The following is an 18770-nucleotide window of genomic DNA, read 5'->3' as shown; positions in this document are numbered from 1 at the left end:
AGCCTGCGCTCCGCAACGGGAGAGGCCACAACAGCGAGAGGCCCGCGTATCACAAAAAAAAGAAAAAAAAAAAGGTTAGAAGATCTGAATAGACATTTTTCCAAAGAAGACACACAAGATGGCCAACAGGTACATGAAAAGATGCTCAACATCACTAATCATCAGGGAAATGCAAATCAAAGCCACAATGAAATACCCTCTCACTCACACAAGTGTTGGTGAAAATGTGGAGAAAAGGGAACCCTCTTGCACTGTTGGTGGGAATGTAAATTGGTGCAGCCACTGTGGAGAACAATATGGAAGTTCCTCCAAAAATTAAAAATAGAACCACCATGTGATCCAGTAATTCCATTTCTGGGTATTTATCCCAAGAAAATGAATACACTAACTCAAAAAGATGTATGCACTCCCATATTCATTGCAGTATTATTTACAATAGCCAAGATATGGAAACAACCTAAGTGTCTATCGATGGATGAATTTAAAAAGAAAATGTAGTATATATGTACAATGGAGTATTACTCAGCCATAAAAAATGAAACCCTACCATTTGCAACAACATGGATGGTCCTTAAGAGCATTATGCTAAGTTAAATAAGTCAGAGAAAGACAAATACCCTACGATCTCACTTACATATGGAACCTCAAAACAAAACAAAACAACAGAGCTCATACAGAAAACAGATTGATGGTGGCCAGAGGGGAGGGGTGGGATGGGGGCAAAATTCTCCAAGGGGGACAAAAGGCACAAACTTTCAGTTATAAAGTCATGGGGAGATTATATATATACATATGTCATGGGGATATATATATATATATATATATATATAAAACATATAATCAGCATGGTGACTGCAGTTAATTATACTGTTGCAAACTTGAAAGTTGCTGAGAGTAGATTTTTTTTTAAAAAATCAGTATTAGTCTGTATTCTAAAACACACACACACAATCTGTTCCAAATAAATACAATAAAGTTGAAAGGGGATATAAGTTAGGTTTTCTTTTTTTAAACAGACAATAGTAAAATACTACAGTCAACTCACTGTACACAAAAGTCATGAACAGCAGCTTTGCATTAAAATCTCCAATATCTTACTCATAACATTTCATGTAACATGTCAATTACAGCTCAGTTTAAAAAAAATATTTACGGGACTCACCTGTTGGTGGTGAGCAGGGACGGAGTGTTACAGTAAATCATACTGAAAACGTACACTATTTCCCCTACTTAATTCCGGGAGTGTGCTGTAGTCCAGGTGGTGAGTCTCGTCCAGTTTTTGAGTTCTTCCACATATTCCAAACTTCCAATCAGGTTTTAAACTTGATTTTACTAACATAAAAGGGTACGGGTATTTATGACTTCCCTCTGGTCTCTAAACCAGCCTTGCCTAAGGCAGCAGGCTAGTGAGAACCATCACACTGGTTTTTTAGGAAGCAATGTAAACTATGCTTTTAACATACTGTTACCAAGTCCAAGCTCCTACTGCTCGCTGCATGGCAGGCCAATGAATCAAAAGCTGAGTTCCTGAAGCAAGGAAGAGCGATTTTACTCGGGAGGCCGGCGGATGGAGAAGATAGGGGACTCAGGCTTTCTTTACACTACAGGGGGAAGGGGTGTGGCTGACTGCTGCAAACTTCTTGGGGCCAGAATCCTTTGTTCTTGCAGCCGTCCACAAGGTCAGGTCAGGTCAGGTCAGGATGCTCCTATTAGCCTACAACAAGGCAAACGTTATTCTGTGCTCTGCAACTTTTTCTCTCTATATGAATGGGAAATGGTTACACCTTTAAAGGTCAGAGCCTTGAGGATGGGCTCTCCCGCATATTTCAGGCTACAGACATTCTTTTAGTTATTAAGGTGTAGCCAAAGCAAGAGAATAGAAAGGTGAACTTAAAATAAGCAGATCCAATGTGGAGTCACGTTTGTTCTTCTCTGTTACAATAATACCTGTAGTCCTTGCATACACCCATTTTTCTAATGGGAAACAGCTTTGCTGAAGGTTGACTGACGTGCCCCAAAACATCTAATAAACTGAAGTTGGTTTTTATAACCTAAATTTGGCTCCCCAAAGCAGTGCTAAATCAATGCTTTCTAACAGGGTGGTTCTAATGCCTAGTTTTCATCTGCATGCAACAAAATTATACTATTTATGATATACTAAATTATTTTATAATGTGATATGTAAACTAAGGGCCATCCTTATTTTGGGATTGTGCCTTTCTTACTCTACTGGTATTGAAGTGGCTTTTCTTTTGAAAAACGGTATGAGCTAGTAAAGATTTTCTTCTTCCCCTGTCAAAAGAAAAAGTGTGGGGGGGGTAATCTATTATTTTTGAAATATCTGACCCAAGAATTTCAAAAGTCAGGACCCAATACCACACCAAACAAGGCGGGGTAAGTGCGGAAGCGAGGGTCTTAAGTCTAAAAAGCCCGCGTTTGAGGTCCACAGACTGGGCGAAGGAGCGAGAACACTGCAGCCCCGACGGCCCGGAGGTGAGGCCCCGCCGGCGGCGGTGCGCGCACCGCGCAGGGAAGGCCCAGCGGGCGGGGTCGGCGGCTAACTAACACTCAGGGACCGTCAAACCGCTCGCTGGACAGGGGCGCTCTCGGCCTCCGCCCTTCGAAATGCCGCCGGCTCCTGCGCGGGCTCCCACGGGTCCTTAGCCGGGTTTACAGTCCCAAGGGGAGCCGGGAACAACACCTAAGCGGTACGAGCGCGCGGTGACAGTCCGGTGGCGGCGGTGACCTGGCGGCAGGTGCGGAAGTTACACCTTCAAGCGGCGCCGCGTAATACCGCTTGCAGAACTCAGAACTCTCGCGATAGGCGAGACTGGGCTTCCCGGAAGTGATTCTCCGGAAGCAGTATCGTTGCTTCCCTGCCCTGGCCAGGCCCAGCCCGCTGAACCGCTGACAAGATGCAGTCAGATGATGTGAGTCTTGTTGCGCTGCCAGCCGGGTTTTATGAAGTGTGTCTCGGTCGCTTTAGGAGACTCAGAAGCCACCTACTCACCTGGCCCATTAGCGTCGGGTGGCTCCAGAAGCGAGGCTTCCAGAGCCCTGATTTCCGAGCCTGGGGCTTTCACGTGTCTACCCGGGCCCTTCGGGGTTAAGGGGTCAGGACACCGCCACCTCAACCCCCAGGGTCGGTGTATCCAGTCCTTGGTGCCTAGCAAGGAAGGACTTTAAGTATGGTCCCCTGGGGACTCGGGAGGCGGCGGGGGCGGGGGTGGGTGGAGGCCTGGGGGACGGTACGGTGAAGTTTAAACACCAAATTTAAGCATTCTTTTCAACCATGTGCACGGTACTTTTCAACCTGCTTTTCCTGTGTTAGGTTTTTTTTTTTTACGTTTGCTCCACTTCTGCCCGCGTCAAAATTTTGGAACCATCCTAGATTTATTCGTTTAGTTATTTGTATGAGATATATTCAAGCGCCTACAGTGTGCCAAGAGTAATTACTGGAGATTTGGTTGTTATTAAACCAGGCAAAATACCTCTTTTTTTTTTTTTTTTTTTTGCGGTACGCGGGCCTCTCACTGGTTGTGGCCTCTCCCGTTGCGGAGCACACGCTCCGGACGCGCAGGCTCAGCGGCCATGGCTCACGGGCCCAGCCGCCCCGCGGCATGTGGGATCTTCCCGGACCGGGGCACGAACCCGTGTCCCCTGCCTCGGCAGGCGGACTCTCAACCACTGCGCCACCAGGGAAGCCCAAGACCTCTATTTTACTGGAGCTCTGGCGGGGGAGACAGTAAACACGAGAACAAATTAAATACAGTTGAACCGTGTAATAGTACCATGAAAGAAACATCGGGTTGATGAAGTAGAGAGTGATGAGGAGAGACCACTTCGGATAGGGCTGATTAGGGAAGGTTTCTCTGAATAGAAGGTATCTGAGGCGAGATCTAAAAGATGAGAAGGAACCGCCACTGGGGGCTGAGGGAAAAGCAATCAATCTGGGCAGTAAGAACAGTAAAGTACAAAGATCTGGAGGTAAGAGAGAAGGAATGTGGTAAAGGACATCAGTGTGACTGTTATAGAAATCAAGGGAAGAAAGGTAGGGAGTGAAGTTGGGTATCTTTGCAGGACAAGATCATGTAGAGTCTTGGAGGAGGTGTTTTAAGGCTTTTTTTAATGAGAAGTGACATCTGATTTACGTTTGTGAAAATGTCTCTAGTGTGAAAGGCTTTTGAAGGAGAGAAAGAATGAAAGCAAGGAGGCTAGAGCATGATGAAAGTAGCTTCAACTAAGGTGGGAGTGGTCATGAAAAGAAATGGATGAATTAGAGATCTGTTTTATCATTGTAACTGGCAAGACTTGGTTATGGATGAAATGAAGTAGGGAAAAATCAAGGGATTTTTGGATTTGAACAAACCGTTCAGTGGTGGTTTTATTTATGGAGGTGGGGAAGACTAGGGAAGGAACCCAGTATTCTTTTGAGAGGTGTGGAATTGAGAGCTCCATTTGGACCTGTGAATGTGTTTGATGCCTTTTAGACATTCAAGTGGAGATGTCAAGTAAGCAGCTGCATGTATATACAAATCTGGTGCTCAGAAGAGAAGTCTGACCAGGAGATGACAGTTTGGGAGTCATCAACCTGGAGATGATATATAAAGCCACAAATCAGAATTAGCTCCTACTTCTCCAGTTTCATTTCCTCTTACCTGTTTCCCACCATCCCCTGCCAATTTTACACATCCTGTAAAATTCCAAAAATGTTGTTCCATTCTTTAACGCTTCTCTGTGTTTTTCCCTTTAACTACTTTAGAGCCTTTCCCAATTCCTCAAGGCAGCTCACTCAAAGGCTCTCATGCTGTTACACACCTCTACTGTGGCATTTAGATTGCTGCTTTGTGATGCTTTGTTTACATCTCTTTTTCTGTAGCTAGAAAGAAAAAACTTTTTAAGGATTGTACCTTCCTTCATTCAGCACGTGCCTGAGTGCCTCCTGTGTGTCAGGACTTTGAAATATCAGTGTCTTACATAAGTATTAAGTGTACAGTAAATGCTGAATGAATATAGAGCATATGAGTTAGTGGAGGATAGCAAGAGAGGATCTTCCTTGTCAATGAGATAAAATCATGGTATGTGTGGTACGTATATCCAAAAATCTAGTAGTGTGTGACAACGATGCATAATGAACACATTAAGTAAAAAAAAAAAAAGTCACTTCTATATATATAATCTCATATTGTTTAAAATATACATGTAGGCATGCTAGTTGGTATAATATACAAATTAAAATACTATGAAATTGTATCTGGGCAGTAAGGTTATGGTTATTGCTAATTTGTATTTACTTTTCCTACAAGAATCTGTTATTTGTGTAAAAAAACAAATAAATCACACTATTTTACAGAGCATTTCTTTGTCCTCTCATTCTTCAAAGACTCGTTTCCTCAGTAAAGCAGGGTACTGCCCTAGCACATTGTTCTCTTGGATTAATATGGCATCTGTTAGGTAAAAGCAATTGAAATGGGTTTCTACTTTGTCTTGCAGGTTATCTGGGATACACTAGGAAACAAGCAATTTTGTTCCTTCAAAATAAGGTGAGTCTAGATTTTCAACTTGGATATAGATTCCGTCAGTTGCCCTCTTGGCATCCCATCTTATAATCTTTGCTCTTTTCCTCTCATTCTAGAACCAAGACTCAGAGTTTTTGCAGAAATGAATACAGCCTGACTGGACTGTGTAATCGGTCGTCCTGTCCCCTGGCAAACAGTCAGTATGCCACTATCAAAGAAGAGAAAGGTAACTCCTCGGTTTTAACTTCCAAGAGAAGTACTCAACAACTTTTAAAAGGATAATCTTTAGTCTCTCCGTAAATAATAATAAAACTATTTATCCTGCAGGACAGTGCTACTTGTATATGAAGGTTATAGAACGAGCAGCTTTCCCTAGGCGTCTTTGGGAACGGGTAAGACTTAGAACATAAAATCATGACGACCATTGATCAAGAGCAAAAAGGCCACATGCTTTTCTCAGTTCCTTGACCACATCTACCTTAAATTCTTGGAGCCATCCTTATTAGGCCCCATAAGTATCATTAATAGTGAAGACTTAATATTACCGTTGCCCTTCAAGCTTCCTTTCTGTTTAACAGGTCCGGCTTCATAAAAACTATGAGAAAGCACTGGAGCAAATAGATGAAAATCTAATTTACTGGCCCCGTTTCATTCGACACAAATGTAAGCAGAGATTCACCAAGATCACCCAGTACCTAATTCGAATTCGAAAACTTACACTAAAGCGACAGTAAGTATTGATCGTTCATTTATTTGTTTTTAAATTACCTTTCCATGCATCTTATTATGAACTGAGATATTGTGAAACCTCTAGTAATGTTTTCTGTTAAGTTCAACTTTGGGTAATTTTTTATGACATGCTAAGCAGCAGTAGCTTTACCACAGATTAAAGTTGTGCCCTTTAATTTTGCAGGATTTTAAAAACAGTAGAGTACAACTTGATTATCAGCTTCAGAAAACTGTCTTTATAACCCTGAGGGAATCCTAAAATTAGGGAGTTGAAAATGATCTAAAAAATGTGAAATGGAGTGTAAGAACTTTACTCTGGGTTCACTGAAAACTTATTTTTTAAAGTGATATGAAATCCACAGAATTAATTGCATGCCGTCTTTAAGGAGTGATAGGCCCTAATTCATTGTGACCTGCAGAGAAGGCTAGAGATGTCAATTTCTGTAGAAAATTATTTTTTCTTAGCTTGTGGAAGCATTAATTTTTAGCATTGTAAACACCCTCAGAAGTTTCAGGATGCCTAAAGAAACAAAAACGGCCACGTATATGAACAACGTCAAATATATGTAAAAATGCCTGACTTTTTATAGCATTAACTATCTAGAAAATTTTATGTAATCTTGCTATATTTAGCTGAGCCCTACAAAATCAATTCCAATCCTTTTTTTTCTTCTATCTTTTTTTTTTAAAGGATCGTGTAGAACATATACTTGGGGTTTCTGATCATGTGTTTTATTTCCCATAGGAGGAAACTTGTTCCTTTGAGTAAGAAGGTGGAACGGAGGGAAAAAAGAAGAGAGGTAACTTATCCTGATAATCTTAGGTTCTGTATTTTCATTGAGGGTAGGGCTGTGTAGTCAGGGCTCATGAGAACGATTCAGTCACTGCTGTCTGTGAACTGTTCGGGCCCTAGATTATGGACAACAGTATTAGTTGCATACGCTATCTGATATTCCATATCTGAAGATTATGACTTTCAGGGCAAGTTAAAACGTGGGTGCTTTGGGGGTATGTGTAACGGAGAACAGAAAAAATACCTTAAATAGAGATCCACAGCTCCTTGTCTGAAATTCTTGAGGTCAGATTTAGAATTCTGGTATGTTGCCAATCTTATGTTTTACATATTACCCTCAGCCAGTTTTGAGCATTCTCATTAAACACACTAGTAGTTGTGCATTGAAATATAACAATGTTTCACTAGATGAATCCACACTAGATGGAATTTTAAAAATGTTTTTTTAAGGAGCCTCATGTCGGTTCAGGTCATATTAGGCATCTAACCTGGGTTTTGGGGGTTCTGAAATTGCTGGTAAGGGATTAATTGGGATTATTTGTTTCTTTGAAGTAAACTTGTCAGCTTTGTTACTGAAGTAGTGAACAGTGATGATAATATTTTGCTATCCATGGAAAATCTAGTCAGGAAATTCCAGCCTTTGTCATAGAGAGCAGTCTGCCAGTCCACCTCATGAGACCTCATTATGCTTTTAAGACCCAGGAATTAGCTTTTCCTGACAAGTTCACATTTTCAGTCATTCTAGCTATTTGCTTTGCTTACCATCCTTCGACCAACAGACATTTGCCTCATCATTTGTCATATCCTATCAGGGAATAGCTTTAATAATCTTGATGCTTTTGTTTCCATTAATCACATAGAGTTCTGTATCTCAAACCTGTTATATCATTGGTCTCCAAACTTACTTTTTTGGTGCCGAAACCCGGATTGAATCTCCAAACGTTTTTGATCACTCACCCCATCAATAAAATTTTTGAACATATGCTCCCCAATATATTACTTGTAAATGTTATTATATATGTATATTTGCACTAATAGGTGTATTGTAAGTAAAAGTTTGTGATGTAGTGAAGTGAAGGTTTGGTTCTCAGCAGTGTCAATTTGCCTTTAAGGGCTGTCATAAGTGATAGAGAGCTCAGAGACAGAGAGAAAGGAGGGCATTTTTGAGTGCCTGCATTTAGTACTGGCTGTTCATTTTTCATTCTTCACCACCAATTATGCAGACATTTTTGTTTAAATCTGGCTAGTGAGTTTTCATCCTCCCTGAGTCAAAACAGGCATTCTTGCAAACCTTTCAGAAGAAATTAAAATTTTCTATTTTTACCAAATAAGTTTGAAGCCCTCTGAAATAGATTTGGAAGATTTTTAAATGGGTTAGAAAATTCCGTTTCCAAATTTTTTAAGTGTGTGATTGCAGTTTTTATAGAAGACACGTTTCCAGCAATGTCACATATAGATGTAATCACTTTTTAAAATGTTCTAGCCACAGAACAAGGTTTTTTTTGAAAAACAATTCTTTCAAACTCACTGTTAAAATATTGCCTTTCCTTTGAAAGAACAGAGTGAGTGTATTTATTTTTTAAAACTTCTGCCACAGGGGCTTCCCTGGTGGTGCAGTGGTTAAGAATCCGCCTGCCAACGCAGGGGACACGGGTTCGAACCCTGGTCTGGGAAGATCCCACATGTGGCGGAGCAACTAAGCCCGTGCGCCACAACTACTGAGCCTGTGCTCTAGAGCCTGCGAGCCACAACTACTAAGCCCGCGTGCCACAATTACTGAAGCCCGTGCGCCTAGAGCCCATGCCCTGCAACAAGAGAAGCCACTGCAATGAGAAGCCCGCATACTGCAATGAAGAGTAGCCCCCGCTCACCACAACTAGAGAAAGCCTGCGTGCAGCAACGAAGACCCAAGGCAGCCCAAAATAAATAAATTAAATAAATTTTTAAAATAAATTTAAAAAATAAATTAAAAACCTTCTGCTACATTACATACTGCTGACAGCCATCTGTCATCTTAGAAAAGGTTAACAAATCTGGAACATTTTTCTTTTTGTGAAAAATGCATGGTTCTTTAAGTTTACAACTCTTTTTAAAGTACTAAATCATTAAATAACCAGCATACATCTTTAAAACTACTCCCTATCTTATTGCAAAGTATTCAATATCATCTAAAAATCCACTTAACCAAGCAAATAGCTATAGGCTGCAATAATCTGAATAACGGAGTGAGACCACCACTTTCAAACTCTTTGTGCAGTATTTTTTCCCTTGGCATATCTTGCTCACTGTAACATGACACACAACTGTTTCCTTTACGGACAGAGTCAAGGCAGCTATGTGAGTATGCATAAAAATGTGTAATAGTTAATAGCTTAAAGAAAAAAATATACAAAAATGTTTTAAATTATTTGCTTGCTACATCTCAGTGGATCACCCCTGAGGTGCAAGCATCCGCTTTAGGGAAAAATATAGATCACAGTAACCTTCTAACTGCTCTGTGTGCTCCCAGTCTCCCTGCATTGTAATTGATCCTGTGCATTGTTCATCCTAACATAGCTTCAGTGTGTAACACTAACATTCTCTGTGATTTTTACTCTCAAATTAATGCACAGTCTTTGGCAAGAAAGGTAGATTGAGGTTATATTTTTATGTTTTGTTTGTGTAAAGGTTGATACCATGTATCATTTCCTACAAAAGACCACTGAAGAGATTTTTTGATCTACTTTCTATCTATCACATAGAATAGAACATGGTTTTAGAAAATGTAAATGGGTGAAGGTCTCTGTTTCCTTTTCGCAGCTTTTATGGAGTCTGCTTCAGGACTTCTAATTTTCTGAGACACTTAAATGTATGTAGACCTACTTGCTTGTGTATCTGTCAAAGACTTTGTAGAATTTAATTTAGAAATCTATTCGTAAGGGACCTCCCTGGTGGCGCAGTGGTTAAGACTCCGTGCTCCCAATGCTGGGGGCCCAGGTTCGATCCCTGGTCCAGGAACTAGATCCCACACGCATGCCACAACTATGGAGCCCACGAGCCGCAACTAAGACCCAGTGCAACCAAATAAATAAATTTTAAAAAAATAAAAATAAATGATCAAACTATTTTTTAAAATCTATTCATAAAACCATAGGAATTTTTAAAAAGATATATATATCTGGTTGGACAGGCAGAAGTTCCTATTACAGTAAGAGGGAAAAGGGGATTACATCTTTCACATAAAAACTTGATTTCTCCCACTTCTACAGGCTGAAAAATGAGTCTAATGAAGTAAATGGGTTTGCTCTTTTTCTCTTATAGGAAAAGGCATTAATAGCTGCTCAGCTGGACAACGCCATTGAAAAGGAGTTGCTGGAGAGACTGAAACAAGATACGGTGAGAAAGCTGGGAACTTTGGGGTGCAGATTTTATTTTTTAGGTGGTAATATGCTAGGTAATGTAGGAATAGTGGGAAATGTGTTTTATTTTTAAAGATGCTAGAAAGATCTTCACCTTGATACTGGAATAAAATAAATATCATATAGGCCCTGGCTTCCTCATTTTAGTTCCTTGATCAAGCACATAAAATATTTTAGTTACTCTTGATACTTCAGTAGAGAGACCTTTCCTTTCTTGCCATTATTCCCAACTCCTCCCAAACACAACAATTCCAGATCTCTCTATAAAAGCCATACAGTTTTGATCCTCCTGCCTATTCATCCTAGTCTTTCAAGGTTCTTTAAAATGAATTGTTATTGTCTTTTGAAAAATTAATGTCATTTACAGAAACAACATGAATAAAATTTACTATTTCCCTTTTATCAGCAAAATTACATTTGTTCCAATCCATGGGTTTTATAGACTATTAAGTTTTAAGTGATCTGGTATCCATCCTTCATAGAAGGTGCCTGTTTGGTATTAATCGCTGATTATTTAAATGTCAGATATGGGTTTTTGAAAGACACTGCTGGCTCTAGGCCTGAAAATAATATAGTAATATTACTAATTATTCTTGTTTAATCACTGAGGAAAATAATATACTTGTTGGACAGTGGACTTCAAGCATAACATCCAAATGTGGTTAAAGCTGACCCACGTTTATGTTCTTTAGTATGGCGACATCTACAACTTCCCCATCCATGCCTTCGACAAGGCCCTGGAACAGCAGGAGGTAGACAGTGGCTCTTCAGATGCTGAGGAAAATGATGAAGAAGATAAAGAAGTAAGCTTTGTGTTTTTGCTTTCTCAAGCAGTAATCTGTGGGATGAGATCTATTTTTATGTAATTGAGAGAGAATATCATTTTCATTTCCCTAACCCAAAATAGATATTTGGTTATTTTTTCCTATCATTTTTGATTAATTTGGTTCAGTAGTGGCTGCTTTATTCTCCAGGTTCAGCCAACAATTTATGCATTGACAATTTGATCTTATTTATTGGCATTCTAAAATTTTTCCTGCAAGATGACAAATGAAGGGTCCTTATTAGCTGAGGGAATATAACATTAAGGAACCTACTGAAATTTACAAAGGGCTTAATTTTACTGTTAATATAGGAGAAGTACTTAAATGATAGTATTTTTAGGTAAAGGGCAGATTTAACAAGTAGATTCACAGTAGACTCACACAGGTACACAGGTGTAACTTTTCCTAGTAGTAAACTATTTTTTAATATTTGAAATTAATAGTTTTCGTTGAATGTGCAAAGAATTGTTCTTTACTGTATATCTATCGATTTTAACCAAATTTTACTGTTAATATAGGAGAAGTACTTAAATGATAGTATTTTTAGGTAAAGGGCAGATTTAACAAGTAGATTCACAGTAGACTCACACAGGTACACAGGTGTAACTTTTCCTAGTAGTAAACTATTTTTTAATATTTGAAATTAATAGTTTTCGTTGAATGTGCAAAGAATTGTTCTTTACTGTATATCGATTTTAACCATTTAAAATGCGGATGTTTTATCTCTAATGATTTAAATCAGGCATGAGAATTGATATCCCTAAAGTGTTTTAAATTCAGAAGTATTAAACTTGGAAATAAGTTGATTTTGGTTGCCTAGTAAGTAGACTCTCATTCTGTTTATGTTATTGTTGCACTTATCAAAGAATAAAACCAGATGTCTAAGCTGAATTTTCATTATGTATCTTGAACATAACAGTTACATTTTATTTTAGGATGTGGGAAAAAGAGAGTTTGTGGAAGATGATGAAGTTGATGAGAGTGACATAAGTGATTTTGAGGTGAGGTTCATGGGTAAAAATCTGTCCTTTGGCTTCAGACAAAGAAGGAGGAGGGGAGTTCTGGTCACACAGAGCAGATAAATTCTCTAGTTTTAGTTCTAAATAGGCAGTTTGGGGAATGAATCTAGTGTCTTTCCTATTTTTTTCCCTCCCCATATTAGGACATGGATAAACTGGATGCCAGCGGTGATGAAGATCAGGATGATAAATCCTCCAGTGAGGAAGAAGAAAAGGCCGTTGACACTAAACACAAAGGCAAAGCACCCTTGAAAGGACCTTTGAGGAGGAAAAAAGCATATGTAGAGATAGAGTACGAAGTGGAGACAGAGCCCGAGGCCAAGGCCAAAACCATGTGATTTCCCTTCAGACGTTTATAAACAGGACTGGACATTTTGAACTTCTTCCCTTTTTTTATCTTAAACACATACACACTTCTGGGTTTTGCTCTTTATCTTGTTTTTAACACAATATTTGTGTTTTTAATATTTATGCTACTTCTGTGGGGCAAAAAATCTGGGAGGGAGTGGAGAAAAGCCTAAATTGTGAACAGAGTATTTTTATAGCATTGTTACATGTGCTGAAGTAACAGCTTGAGCCCAAGAAACGTAACAGATGAGTTTGTGGGTGTAAATATTTCTAAATTTTAAATGCTACCCACCCGTTTCCTTGGTATCCTCCCCCTCCCCCCTTTATTTAGAAATGTCCAGACTTCAATTTTTTCATGTTCTCTTTTCCCTACTTCTATGGGAGTAAAAAGGAAAGAAGGAAAAAGAAGATCTGAGTTACAATGTTTAATATAAATATACCTTTTTCCTGAAATAATTCCATTTAAAACAATTGGAACAGAAAGAAAATCTTTTCCTCTTCAGGAAAGTAATACAAGTCTTAAGTTGCATCGTAGGGAGCTCCTTCAGAAATCTGCTGCACTCTTCGGATATAGTTCCCCACCTTATCGTCTTCACAGCTTTGGGGGATTTTAGCCAGGAGACCCTGAAACATCAAACCAAACAGTCTTTGTTTTTTTTGTTTGTTTGTTTGATACGTGTTTTCCTTTTACCTTGGTGGTTCTTTCTTGGTACCATACTCAAGGGAAGGATGGATGACGCTAGGGCACAGTTCACAGAACAGGTGTAACTTTAGAAACGGAAGTGTCCTACTGGAGCACAAAGAAGCAGCTTTCTACCAGTCAGGGTGAATCAGATTAAATCTAGGGCTTGAAAAGTGCCCAAGATTAAAAAGCCAAGATGAAATAATTTGAATAAATCATGCTACCCCTAAATATTTTTAGGATATGAATTTCTTTTCATGCTGCCTTATAACTTTCAATTGATTTCTAAATGGGGTAAGAAATGAGACAATAATTTATAAATTATGTATACGTGGACACACAGCTATTATATGCTATGGCTTTGAGAAGTTAACTTCTGTGGCATATGAGACCAAAGGAAGAATTCCCACGTGGATAAATAAGCATGTGGAAAACACAGTTGCCTCTGAAAAACTGGAAACATTGCTGGTAACAGAATTACTTACTCTACCTAAATGATTACTCCTTGGTGGTTTATAGCCCATTATTTCAACCTTTTTTTTTTTTCATTCAGACCACTAGAACAGAACTTAAATTTTACAAATTCTTGATCATGGTCCTTTTAACCATTCTCTGTCCTGGCTCCAGAAACATCCACTGATCCTCTTGCCTTTTGGTCTAAACAGTTCTGAAGAGCTTTAAAGGAAGAATAAGGTATTAATCAAACTCCACTGAAGGCTAGAAGGCTCCGAGGTAGAGACTCGAATCCCCCATGTTCATTTACAGACTTGGTCAGGCACGTAAATGTAAATTAGAATCACAGGAATTACCTGAGGATGAAGAAGCCCATCTGAAACCAAGTCGCAGACTGTCCCTTACCTTCACCTGTCCTTGAGAGCAGCGGTCCAGGAGAATCAGGCAGTCTGTGGCCTCTTCTAACAAGGCGCTCTTAACAGATTCGGGTGTGAGGCTTGAATCCCTTGCTACATCACATATCAGTTTCAAGAGAGCCTTCAGTAAGACCACAAGTCTACAGGGAACTCTGGAATCAAGAAGAAAAATGATGTTCAGACTCAAAATCAGGATATTAAAACTGAAAGAGACTTCAAAGGCCATCTAGTAGAAAACCCTCATTTCATAAATGAAGGAACTGAAGTCAAAATTTTAAGACCACAGAGCTGGGAGCAGAACTAGAGACCAGACTCCAGATTTCTGAACTTTAAGGCCCTTGTTTTTTTCTACAGCACGCTGCCCATACACACTGACATTCTGGCCTGCCCAGGAGTACCTAGGTTCCCTCCAGGAGCATGGTCCTACCGTAAGGAAACAGCCCCTCCTGAAAAGGGAGAACTGGGACCTCCCTTACCAGGGGCCTACACTTTTGACCAGAGAACAGGAAATGGCCCATAGTTCTTTAGCTTTGATGCAGTTTTAGGCCTGGAGATTAAAAATACAGTGAGGGAAATAAGCTTGGCTTTTGAGACTTACATGTCAATTTGAGTTTTCTGTCACTATATTTCTAGATCCTAGATTACCACCAGTTAGGCCCAGTCTATTTACTTCTACTTAGTGTTTCTAAAAGTTTTTATGATAATGATTACAGAAAATTGTAAATGCACTTAATGCCACTGAATTGTACACTTTAAAATGGTAAATTTTATGTATTTTTTAACCACAATAAAAAAAAACTAAAAAGCCTTATGGAAGCTGAAAAATAACTTGTAGTGTGAAAATATAAATAAACTATATTTCTGGGCAGAAATGTGACTGGGAGAAGAAAAGTCTGCATCCCTCATCTTGATCTAAAAAACATTAAGTGTTTTCCTGTAACTTGTGTGCCGCTCAGCCCTCCACCTGTCATCACTCAACACACAATTTGCTGTTTCCCACTCCCCAGGCGCCCCCCCCCCTCCATAATTGACATTTTCTGACCTCTACATTTGCTTGCTGACCTCTTCTACTTGGACAGTATTAGTCTGATTCAATTTCATTCATGCATCTATTCCAGTCACTTAAAAAATATCTGTGTACTCAATACCAGGTTCTGAGTAAGTTTTGGAGTTCTCAGAGTACTAAAGTGGTCAGTCTTCCATCCTCCTGGAGCTTCTAGTTCAGTAGAGGAGAAAGACAGTAAGCAAATAAATGCAACCTCATTACAAATGTGACTGTGGGGTACATTATGAGGAGATGAGAGAATACGGCTCAGAACAGAGACACCCACGTGTTGCTGAGGCACTGGACTCTCGCTGAATTAAACATTGTTATTTCATGCAAGAGAGCCTTCTGCAGACCCAACATGTTTGGGTTCCAGCTTGCTGTTCGGGACACCTACCTCGAGCCAGAGTTGGAATGCTAAGCAGATATATCCCAGATCAGTATTCTGATTACCACAGATGTTCAGTGATGTGTATGAGTGTTCCATTCTCAATCAGATTTAAGAAACATTAGGGTGAACAAAGTTAAGTACGTCTACTGTAGCACTGCTAAATAGCCTTTAAAATTCTAATATGCATTATAAATGCAGAGAAATGTACACCTGAAGGAACTGACTATATTATATCTTTTCAATGCCACTTTCACAGTTCAAAATCCAACTGGTATGGAAAAACAGGAGGCATTCAAATATATGGCACGTCCTTAATACTTTGTACGGAATGTACATCTGGGCAAGTTCTGAAGGGAGTATCGGCTGAGTTTTGCCCCTCTTAGCACACCTGTCTGCTGGCTGTCCTACCTGGGCCAAGTATACTGCATGAGAAGTTTTAGGGCTTCCAATATCTTCAATCTAGCCTCCTCCTCGGGTCCATCATAAACCTCCAGATAACCAATGATGACTCGCTCCAGCCTCTTCAAGTGCCGGACAGTTAAGATCCCCAACCTAAAAATGACAGAGAAAATGTGACTCCCAAGAGTGAAGTTGAGTATGGCCACGCCCAGCTGCCCTGGGACTCACCTCTTCACAAAAGCTGGTAGGTTTCTTGCGTAAGTCCTGCGTAAGAGAAGGCGGTGCTCGGGCTCCATGTGCATCAGGATCAGCTGCAGGACCTCGTCACAGTGTGTCGTGGGTCGGGATGCATCTCCCTTCCAGTGCAGGGCTTTCTCCAGGATGGGGAATAAATCCAGCAGACACAGGAGCACAGCCTAGGAGGAAGTAATAGAAAGGAACTGTAGTAAACTAATTTGTATTCACAACACTCAGATTTTTCTAGCAACTTCCACTAATCTACCATCCTTGGGGTCCATCTCATAGAATTCTAAAACAGTCTAGTAATAAGTTTAATGTATATTACTTTACATTTTCAAACTTTTTTTACATTCTTTTATCTCCATTGGACCGTCTCAAGTTAATACCTTCTCCTCAGGATGATTCTTTGCTAATCTATAAAATTGGAAGAATAGCAGAACTAAGACTTTAATCCAAAACTTAGGAGTCTAAGTCTACCGTCAGTAAATTCCTGAGTCTAAGTGATATTTACAAGTATTTACAATAAAACCACTACCAAACAGAATCTCAGATGATCCTATTTGTATCCACTTTGACAGCCCTATCTGAAATTTCAGTGTTTAGGCACTCCCTTTTAGCTCTCCCGGGATCTTTGATTTTTCTTTTACGTCTTTTTTCCTTTTTCCTTTTTTTTTTCTTTTTTTTAATCACCATCTCAAGAGCCCTAACACCTTTCTGGCTGTTAACACAGCCTGGGTTCTCAAAACCAAAAATAGTATTTAAAAAAGAAAGGTGACAGACTGAGGTGGGAGGAGGGAGACTAGGCATAAAATAAGAAACAAGGTAATTTCAACCTCTGCTTTTATATAACTTGTTTCTTCTGTCTTCAGAATGTTCTCTGCACACCCCCCATGGCCGAAACTTTTTTTTTAACATCTTTCCTGCAGTATAATTGCTTTATATTGTTGTGTTAGTTGCTGCTGTATAATAAAGTGAATCAGCTATACGTATAAATATATCCCCGTATCTCCTCCCTCTTGCGTCTCCCTCCCACCCTCCCTATCCCACCTCTCTAGGTGGTCACAGAGCACCGGGCTGATCTCCCTGTGCTATGTGGTAAAATAAGAAACAAGGTAATTTCAACCTCTGCTTTTATATAACTTGTTTCTTCTGTCTTCAGAATGTTCTCTGCACACCCCCCATGGCCGAAACTTTTTTTTTAACATCTTTCCTGCAGTATAATTGCTTTATATTGTTGTGTTAGTTGCTGCTGTATAATAAAGTGAATCAGCTATACGTATAAATATATCCCCGTATCTCCTCCCTCTTGCGTCTCCCTCCCACCCTCCCTATCCCACCTCTCTAGGTGGTCACAGAGCACCGAGCTGATCTCCCTGTGCTATGTGGCTGCTTCCCACCAGCTATCTATTTTACATTTGGTAATGTATATATGTCCATGCCACTCTCTCACTTCACTCCAGCTTACCCTTCCCTGTCCCTGTGTCCTCAAGTCCATTCTCTTCGTCTGCGTCTTTATTGCTGTCCTGCCCCTAGGTTCTTCAGAACATTATTTTTTTAGATTCCATATATATGTGTTAGCATATGGTACTTGTTTCACTCTTTCTGACTTACTTCACTCTGTATGACAGTGTTCTCCATAGTGGCTGTATCAATTTACATTTCCACCAACAGTGCAAGAGGGTTCCCTTTTCTCCACACCCTCTCCAGCATTTATTGTTTGTAGATTTTTTGATAATGGCCATTCTGACTGGTGTGAGGTGATACCTCATTGTAGTTTTGATTTGCATTTCTCTAATGATTAGTGATGTTGATGTTGAGTACCCTTTCATGTGTTTGTTGGCAATCTGTATATCTTCTTTGGAGAAATGTCTATTTAGGTCTTCTGCCCATTTTGGATTGGGTTGTTTCTTTTTTGCATATTGAGCTGCATGAGCTGTTTGTGTATTTTGGAGATAAATCCTTTGTCAGTTGCTTCGTTTGCAAATATTTTTTCCCATCCTGAGGGTTGTCTTTTCGTCTTCTTTATGGTTTCCTTTGCTCTGCAAAAGCTTTTAAGTTTCATTAGGTCCCATTTGTTTATTTTTGTTTTTATTTCCATTTCTCTAGGAGGTGGGTCAAAAAGGATCTTGCTGTGATGTATGTCATAGAGTGTTCTGCCTAGGTTTTCCTCTAAGAGTTTCATACAGTCTGGCCTTACCTTTAGGTCTTTAATCCACTTTATTTTTGTGTATGGTGTTAGGGAGTGTTCTAATTTCATTCTTTTACATGTAGCTATCCAGTTTTCCCAGCACCACTTATTGAAGAGGCTGTCTTTTCTCCACTGTATATTCTTGCCTCCTTTATCAAAGATAAGGTGACCATATGTGCATGGGTTTATCTCTGGGCTTTCTAACCTGTTCTATTGATCTATATTTCTGTTTTTGTGCCAGTACCATACTGTCTTGATTACTCTAGGTTTGTAGTATAGTCTGAAGTCAGGGAGACTGATTCCTCCAGCTCCGTTTTTCTTTCTCA

The 18770-nt window shown here is 39.6% G+C and overlaps 3 protein-coding genes across 7 annotated transcripts in view; 1 reads left to right on the top strand and 2 right to left on the bottom strand.

Annotated features, from left to right (window-relative positions):
• Window positions 1–2788, bottom strand: part of FUT10 (fucosyltransferase 10) — a 176291-nt gene extending 173503 nt beyond the window's left edge. For 2 of the 4 annotated variants that reach the window (XR_003677782.2, XM_055081420.1), the window contains exon 1: window positions 1163–1937. The gene's annotated coding sequence lies outside the window, so the exon portion shown is untranslated. The other 2 variants (XM_028482080.2, XM_028482079.2) reach the window with 2 other exon arrangements.
• Window positions 2789–2834: 46 nt separating this feature from the next.
• MAK16 (MAK16 homolog) lies at window positions 2835–13748 on the top strand. Its single transcript, XM_007119720.4, has 10 exons — window positions 2835–2930; window positions 5494–5543; window positions 5636–5745; window positions 5847–5911; window positions 6098–6249; window positions 6994–7048; window positions 10342–10416; window positions 11132–11242; window positions 12199–12264; window positions 12426–13748. Exons 1-10 carry the CDS (start codon window positions 2916–2918, stop codon window positions 12618–12620), a joined length of 894 nt encoding a protein of 297 aa, XP_007119782.1. The 5' UTR covers window positions 2835–2915; the 3' UTR covers window positions 12621–13748.
• TTI2 (TELO2 interacting protein 2) overlaps window positions 13041–18770 on the bottom strand; it is a 15720-nt gene continuing 9990 nt past the window's right edge. The window contains exons 4-7 of one of the 2 annotated variants that reach the window (XM_007119719.3): window positions 16245–16432; window positions 16026–16169; window positions 14171–14333; window positions 13041–13254 (exon numbers count right to left, since the gene is read on the bottom strand). In XM_007119719.3, the coding sequence (XP_007119781.2) occupies window positions 13150–13254; window positions 14171–14333; window positions 16026–16169; window positions 16245–16432 (600 nt within the window). In that variant the 3' untranslated portion in view covers window positions 13041–13149. Of the gene's footprint in view, window positions 13255–14170; window positions 14334–15223; window positions 15398–16025; window positions 16170–16244; window positions 16433–18770 lie in introns of those variants that run through there. The other variant, XR_003677780.2, reaches the window with a different exon arrangement.

This window comes from Physeter macrocephalus, chromosome 20, assembly GCF_002837175.3.
Source record: "Physeter macrocephalus isolate SW-GA chromosome 20, ASM283717v5, whole genome shotgun sequence".
Classification (NCBI taxonomy): domain Eukaryota; kingdom Metazoa; phylum Chordata; class Mammalia; order Artiodactyla; family Physeteridae; genus Physeter; species Physeter macrocephalus.
Note: the sequence above shows the minus strand (reverse complement) of the source record. Positions and strands in the feature narration are given on the sequence as shown.

Excerpts from the sequence above, each read along its gene's own strand:
- MAK16 (XM_007119720.4), top strand. Across the intron at positions 11,243-12,198 it reads ATGATGAAGAAGATAAAGAA|GATGTGGGAAAAAGAGAGTT; the intron begins GTAAGCTTTGTG and ends ATTTTATTTTAG. Across the intron at positions 12,265-12,425 it reads GTGACATAAGTGATTTTGAG|GACATGGATAAACTGGATGC; the intron begins GTGAGGTTCATG and ends TCCCCATATTAG.